The sequence below is a fragment of the Pyrus communis genome, chromosome 9, assembly GCF_041283825.1.
Source record: "Pyrus communis isolate YQ-2024b chromosome 9, ASM4128382v1, whole genome shotgun sequence".
In the NCBI taxonomy this organism is placed as follows: Eukaryota; Viridiplantae; Streptophyta; class Magnoliopsida; order Rosales; family Rosaceae; genus Pyrus; species Pyrus communis.
Window position 1 is genome coordinate 10,865,584 of NC_142573.1, and position 8,507 is coordinate 10,874,090.

Sequence of the window (8,507 nt, forward strand, 5' to 3'; positions counted from 1 at the left end):
AAAAAAAAAGAAGAAGAAGAAGAGGAGGAAACGAAAAGAAAATGACGACGATGAGGAAAAGGAAAGAATGAAAAAGAAGAAAGGTTTCCGGTTTTCAAGGCGTGGTGCTTTATGAAATGGGGAAGGAAGGATGCAGGCACCTTTTCGTAATTGTCTCTTTATGATTTCTGGCCTCAACAGGCTCAACTTTCAATTGCTATATAAGTTGCTTACCGGTTTTGGTGCTCCAAAGTTCAAAGTGGGACACCAAGTTGTTTCTGAACGAAGTTGTTTCAAATAATCATAGAAAACCAAGTTGTTTCAAAAAATATTAACCTATATAGCAATTGCTATATAGGTTTCTGAACGAAGTTAGAATACAATGGCTAATTATTTCATAAATAAAAGAGAGGATTTCGGGGATGATACCAATGTGTGTGGTTTGGTTAAGAAATGCCTGACATGGCTTCCTAATAATTTTATTATGAACCACCCAACCCACTATGTGGGATTTTTACTTTTATTTTTCAAAAATTAGATATAATCATTTAAAATTTCTTAAGTTATATGGCATATATGTTTAATGTGTTTTTAAATTTTGAACTTGTTAGATACTCTTTTTGTATTTTATCATTCTTTTATTATCTTATTCATGGATTTCATTCAAGTATAATTTTTAATGTGTACTTATTTACAAGATATGCAAAAAATTTACCTAAATATGTCTAGGCCGCCTAGGCATCAATGACAATTGATAACATTACTCGGAGAAAATTATCAAATTTTACACAAGCACTCCAATATTTTTGCCAAGAAATTGTATTAAAACAAAATAAATATTTTGAGAAATTTTTACATGTATGGGAGCTTTCTACTATCATTAACATAGTTAACTTAAAGTATATAATAAAAACTAATAAATATGGAAGCTTTAATTAACACTTCAAAAATTTTATTTTGCACTCCTCACAAGTGTATTTTTCTTTCTAATTATAGAAATTTTGGAATGCAAAATGGATTTTGAGAGTGTTAATAATAATTTTCGTGAAAAGTATATGTATCAATATTATTATATTAGTATAATAGTACAACCACAGCTTTTCTTTTTTATATATATATAAAAAAAAAAGTAAAACCACATGTTGACCTTAAAAACTACCAAGCCTACATAGCCTTCAAGCGCAATAGTTAATGAACTAACTACATCATTTTAGTAGATATGGGCATGCCAACTTACGACCGAGCTTAGTCAGCGAGTAAGATGGTTGTGGTGGTGGTGTCTAATGCACTGCTGACTTCTGTACTCGAGCGATCACAATTGAGGAAGGAACGCGTCTCGACCTTAGGTTCTAGAACCTGAAGGCAAGGTTTCTTAAATCACTACAAAGTTTAGGATCTCCTGCACTAAGTTTGGCTGCCTCTGATATATTCGTGAGAATATAGGTGCGCCAAATTGGTATCAGGCTATAAGGACACAAGTACTCAAAATACACAAGTGTCTTTATGGTAAATTTTGTTTGGTTGTCTGAATACTGAACTCTGAAGTGCAGTTGGGGAAGCTGATTGAAATGGCCTCATCCGGCGAAAGAATCAAAGACTCATCGTCAGCTGAGACTTGGATAGATGATCAACTGAGTTTGAAGTAGTGATATTAATCCAAACTGAAGATACTTTGTGATCGCTTGATTCTACGCCTACAGTGCTGTTAGTCTAAACTGAAGATATCACTAGTTGTCAACATTGTATTGTTACCCCAAACTGAAGATGTGTTGACAGAAATTAAGGCAGTTGGTAATTTCTCAGAGTGTGAGAAAGGTCCGCGTAGAGCGAGGTTTTATACAGAGCATTTGTGTGTTGAGTTAAAGGTCCTCTTCTCGTTGCAGAAGAACTTCTATTTATAAAGGTGAGTTTCGTGATGACCAAGCATGCTGAAGTAGAGTCCCAACAGAACTATACTTCTTCAATGCTTTCCTGGATATCTACAATATTATCCTTTCATTAAACAAAACCAATCCACACATGATCTCGGCCACTTGAACCTAGTCCTCTTAGCATTCGATTCACGTCTTATTTAATCGATCATAAGTCTTGATTCTTGAAATAATTCGAATCTTATCAAAACCTATTCTGATCTTTGGCTATTTTCTTTCAATTAGGACTCAATCGAATCATTCCTTAATTTGATCTTTAAGAATCTTACCTCTATTGGGACTCAGCCGAATTCTTCCATAGGATGAAAATTATCTAGCATGAGATTGCAAGACGAATTATCCATTTCATTGTGCTTAGCTTTCTTGCATGACGAAAACCTTTGTCGCCTAATGTTTTCACTTTTACCGCCCTGACGTTTTCACATGCCGATACCTTTATTTTGTTGGTCAAAGAACCCTTGAACGATGAAACTGCTTGGTCGCCTAAAGTTTGGTCGCGCAAGTAGTTTTTTTTTTCTACTAGTGTTTCCTAATAAATTGTCATACGTACGTTGCCTAAAATATAGACACTTTCTTAGTCCCATGATCATCACCTCCATTAATTAATCCTGTCTTATCCCCCACAATCCTCCTCTTCTCATTATTTGACTACTCTAGAGAGACCGAGTAGAGCCATTTGTAACTAGGTTTTGAAGATCAAATGGGCATATCTAAGACATTTGCATTTTGCATTGTTCTCTTTTGGTGTGCTCACTCTGCATCGAAATTACGAGTGGCAATTACATCACCTTCTATCCAAGTCTGCCACATGTCCCTTCTTCCTCCCCAAATCAGAAGCCATGGCTGCTTCATACCATCATCCTCTTCGTCTTCTCCGAACCTTAGTTAAGATATTACATTTAATTTGGTAAATTACAGTAATAGCGATCTATGTGGTAAACTCCTTATTGTCCTCCTCCACGTCATTTTCATCTTTCTTCTTAGCCAGTGCTCCTCTGTCTGGTGATGCCATAGCCACGGGTATCGGTTTGTCGCAATTCTCCTTCTACTTCTCTTCCTGCTGCTCCTCTTGGAATTGTGGCTCATTGTAGTTTGAGCTTTATTCTCGTAGGCAAAATTTTTGACTTTGACCAAAAGGGGATTGGGATGTTTATAACTAAAAATTTGGCCCAGAGCAGCAGCCTGAGGCGGGACCGGGGAAGAAGAAAGAAAGCCTGAGATGGGACGGGGGAAGAAGAAAGAAACCCTGAGGTGGCTACCGCGGGCAGTCGTTTTTGGGTTCGGCTGATATTTTTAAAATTCATAAAGGTTTTATTTAACTATGATTAAGAAAAAAAACAAGTGGCAGCCTTTTTGTTTTGTGGGGGGGTGGTTGTATCCACCAGTTAATTGTGGTGAATAATATGCTCCCTTACATTAGTAATCTAGTGATGGGACGCGACCAACTGCTTGGTTGCAGAGGATCACACTGCATGCCTCCGTTGTCCTACCCTTATTACAGAGGTTGTGAGGAGAACAGGTGCAGAAGCAGTGGTCGTAAATTAAAATAAGTGTTCTCAGATTAGGGCCACCGTTATATATGGAGTAAGCTTACAAGAAAGAGCCAAATAATGGTCTTCTATTTACTCCCATGTTGGAAACATGGTGTAATAAATATGAACAATTCTTTGGTTCTTTGATTTAGTAAATGAAAATTCGTTGTTCTCTCTCAGAAGAGCCATTTGAAAGGATAATACTTGGGACTCACTGCGGAAAACCCAAATTACTAACCAAATTACATGGACCAATAAAAATTTAACATGTGTAATTAAAAACAAAAAAAGTAACCAGACCTACTTCACGCTTAGAAGTTTAGAGGTTAACGGAGTGTTCTGTAGAACTCCAAACGTCTCCCTTCCTCACGCTCATACTACCTCTTGCTCAGACTAGCTCTCCCTCTACCCCTCCTTCTCGCTCAGACCACCATCTCTTAGAGCAGCAACAGCAAACTCTAAGCGACACCGGTGAACTCCGCGCTCATACAAACATCCATTCTCTGTTGTATTCTTTGATGGTATGTTTTCAGTCTTTGTATATAATATCAGTTTGCATTTAAAATTTTTTCTTTGTATATAATATCAATTTGCATTTAAAATTTTGGGTGGTTGTTATGTTTGAAAATGTTTGTGGATTTTGATCTGAAAAGGGGAACGAAATGACAATAGGAAAGGGGTTGTTATTTTTGAATAAGTTTGAGTAGGCTCTGTTTGTCTCATATTGAGATGCAACAGAATAAAAGCAAAGAAATAATGGATAGTATATTTTATGTCACTATATTGATATTATGTTGCAGGTTATGGAGAACAAAGAGACTACAAGATTAGATAGCGAGTCATTATCTAATAATGACGAAGATGATTTACAAGGTGCAAATCGTTCACCTATTCTTTGGAACCTTCTTAGAGCCATGATGGCTTTGAGATTGACATATAGGTGAAGTAAATCATCTTCGTCATTAGATAATGACTCGCTATCTAATCTTGTAGTTCTTTGTTCTCCATAACCTGCAACATAATATCAATACAGAGACATGAAATATGATATCCATCATTTCTTTGCTTTTATTTTGTTGCATCTCAATATGAGACAAACATAGCCTACTCAAACTTTTTCAAAAACAACAACCCCTTCCCTGTTGTCATTTCGTTCCCCTTTCAGACCAAAATCCACAAATTTTTTCAAACATAAAAACAACCGAAAAATTTTAAATGCAAATTCATATTATATACAAAAACTGAAAACATACCATCAAAGAAAACAGCAGAGAATGGATGGTGGTCTAAGCATGGAGTTCACCAGTATCGCTCGGAGTTCACTGTCGCTGCTCTAAGTGATGGTGGTCTGAGCGAGAAGGAGAGGTGGTATGAGTAAGAATTAGTCTGAGCGAGAAGAAGAGAGACGCTTGGAGTTCTACAGAACGTGCCGTTAACGTTTAAGCTTCTAAGCATGAACTAGGTCTGGTTCCTTTTTTTTTTTTTTTTTAATTAAACATGTGAAATTTTTATTGGTCCATGTAATTTAATCAGTAATTTGGGTACTCCCTGTAGACATTGAAATTTCGGTGAAATAAATGTTGACCAATGTATTAAAATTACAACCTTCACTCATTTCACCTACAACTTCCACTTACTTCACCAACCTCACACACTTATTTCACCTACATCACACACTCATTTCACCTACAACTTCCACTTACTTTTCACCTACAACTTCCACTTACTTCACCAACCTCACACACTTATTTCACCTACATCACACACTCATTTCACCTACAACTTCCATTTACTTCACCAACCTCACACAATTACTTCACTTACCAACTCCATTTACTTCACCTACAACATCCACTCACTTCACCAAAAAAAATGGATGGTGGTGAATCACTCTCAAAGCCTATAAATAGGCTTCTCCATCAAGAGAAAAAGGGGAGAGGAATTTACATACACACCAAAACCTTGAAGCCTTGAAACTCTAAAGCTCTCAAGAAAATCCCGAAGGATCAAGAAAGCAATATTCGTTCTTCGTCAAATCCTCCTTCAAGATCAAGCCCCAACGGCCCTTGAAGAACTTCCACCAACTCAAGATCAAGCCCTGACGGCCCCTTGAAGAAAGTGTTCATCATTCATCATCCGTTCATCCTAAGATCAAGCCCCAACGGCCCTTTGAATCAACAACCTCAACAAACCCATACACCCATTCTTCAAGATCAAGCCCAACGCCCCTTGAAGATCCATTCATCAACTGTTCATCCCTAGATCAAGCTTCGACGGCCCTTTGGATCAACAGCTCATCCACAACCCTACACCCCACGACGATAGCATCAGAGGATCAAATTACAAAGAGATTGTAACCCCAAAATCATTAATACAAAAATATATTTTGTACACGTATTCTTGTTTCAGGAATTTTTCGTGTTTATACTCCCCAGTGAGTACCCAAGTATTATCCCATTTGAAATTGCTTCTCCTTTTTATTTTGATGGTATTTGAGATTGCTTCTCTAAATTTTGCACATAATATTTTTTATAGAACTACTTTTATTAAAGATTTGTTGAAATTTTAATGTGCTACTTGCAAAAGCATATGACAATTGAGTTTTTGGTCAATTTGAGTCAATCAAGTTTTTTTTTCTTAAATTTTCCTTAAGACAAATATTTAAACTTAAATTTATATAATCAATAATTAACCATGTGCAAATAACTTGGTAAAGAATATAATGTTAGTTAATATGCAAGAAAAAGACCCCCAGTACTAAATGTAGTAGGGGTGGTTCGGTATGGGATACCATACCGAAACTAGTATCCTGAATCCCAAACCAAAATTTTTTGGGACGGGAATTTGAAGACCAATCCCAAACCAAATTTTCGGGAATCCCGAAATATTTTCGGGATTTTGGGACAAATCTGGAATCCCAAATTGAAATATGAAATTATGAATTGTTCTTCAAATATATAATTCAAGAACACATTCATGAACTAGGAATTTCATTTCATTCACACTACCATTTAATTGAACACTGGCATGCCTGACTGTTTTTATCATAGTCAAAATTCAAATTAATTAAACCCTTTTTGCAATATGTTGAGAGACAAACTAATCAAGCCTTCTAAAATCATCAGCCATGGCAGCAGCAATAATAAAATCCACATGAATATCAAACAAAACATGAAAAATATGCAAGGTGTAAGGCATTCCAAGTTGCAGAGCATGAATTAGAAACTACTAGCATCAATTATAAAAGAATAATATATATAATAATTAATATTATATATTTTCGGTTTGGTATGGGATTCCCGAAATATCGAGAAGCCAATCCCAAATCCCATACCGAAATTTTGGGATCGGTTAGGGATAGCATCCCGAAAAGTTCGGGAATTTCGGTTTGGGAAATTTTTTGTTTGGGATCGGGATTTTTTCGGTTCGGTTCGGGATTTTTGGGAATTTTTTCCACCCCTAAAATGTAGTATGCGATAGGTCAGTTGAACGTGTACATGGGTTATAGGTAAGAATAAGTTTCCTCTTGTAGAATTGTCCATGAAAAAAAATTTGTTCACTTAATTTAAGAAAAATATTAGGTAGACCACATTTTTTAAATCACGTTGTTGTACAATCTGATGTGTCAAAATATGCACTACCACATGATTTTTGACGCATGATAAATGATATGATTTTAACGCATGATATGATATTTATAAAGAATGATGAAACTCATCATAAACCCTAATCAGCTAAAACCTAATAGAACACGATGAAACTCATCATAAAAACTAATAGATGAAACTCACACATACCTGTGCACCCTCAAGGCTAGCCCTTACCGTGAGATCATAAGTATTCATAAAAGATTGAGAAACTAAATATATACATTTATTTAACATAAAAATTCGAGATAAATGAACGAAACAACTATGAGTACATTTGATGAAACTTTTGATTAATGTGTGTGTAACCTGTTCGGTCATGATCCCTAATCAACTAAAACCCTCCACCAAAAGCCATGACTACTAGAGAAGTACATTCTGATACAAGCACTTCTTATCACAAGAAATAATAAAATTCACGTCCCATGCACCCTGTGCACCCTTGACCCTGGCTTAATTTTGGAGGACTCCATGTTTCATCCATAGACAAAAGAGAGGAGAAGTGATCGGAAGGAGTAGTTTCCCGAATCAGCTGATTGGTTCGAACCTCCACATTGTGCTTTAACTTGTACAAGGCTTCCCTGTACTCTTCTAACTCCTCCAAACTACTCATCATTCCAATCGGTCTCTCCCACCACCCATAAGAACAACCTCCTTCATCTCCTCCATTGTTATTACTATTACTTTTCTTCCCACCCTTCAAGAGTCTCGAAGCTTTCTCATAATCTTGTATTTGCTTCTTACTACTACTCGTATTAACATTGGAAGAATTAGTAGAACGATGAGTGTTGTTTACTTGAGGATGATAATTATCTGGTTGACCTGCAGATAATGAGGCATTGTGACCAACGTAGCGTTCGATGACGGCGTCAGGGGAGGGACTTCCGAAGCAGAACACCTTGCCACTGTTTGACACAACGATTGCTGCCGTCTCAGCACCGGTCAAAACGCTGAGCTCTGCTGTTTTGTTGAAGAGACCCCTTTTGCGCTTGGAGAAGGTCACGTGACGCTTGTTCTTGTCTTCAACTTTCTTTATTTCAACCCTTCTTCGACTTTTGCTCTCCTTTTTCCCATTCTCAGCATCTTTGTTTGTGATCCTATTATCAGGACTCTTAGCCATTAATTGTTAGTAATAGTACTTGTGATATCAATGGCAACCCAGTGGGAGAAGGGAAATTAATGGCAAACCCTAGAGAGAAGGAAAGTGATGTCAAACCCTGCTAGATGTAAAACTAATGTAAAACCCTAGAATATTGTTAAGCAATCTTGGAGAGAATATGGAAAACCCTAGAGGGAAGGAAGGTGATGGCACACCCTAGAATATTGTTAAGCAATCTTCAAGAGAATGTGGCAAGCTATCTGAATTTTGGTATGCTTTGTTGTGAATAAGGTAACTAGTATTTATAATGGTAAGAACC

At 36.6% G+C, this 8,507-nt stretch overlaps 1 protein-coding gene across 1 annotated transcript; it reads right to left on the reverse strand.

The window, feature by feature from the left end:
* Positions 1-7,486: 7,486 nt before the first annotated feature.
* LOC137740539 (agamous-like MADS-box protein AGL62) lies at positions 7,487-8,293 on the reverse strand. The gene has a single exon (XM_068480384.2). The coding sequence runs from the start codon at positions 8,207-8,209 to the stop codon at positions 7,487-7,489; it is 723 nt and encodes a 240-aa protein (XP_068336485.2). The 5' UTR covers positions 8,210-8,293.
* Positions 8,294-8,507: the final 214 nt, after the last annotated feature.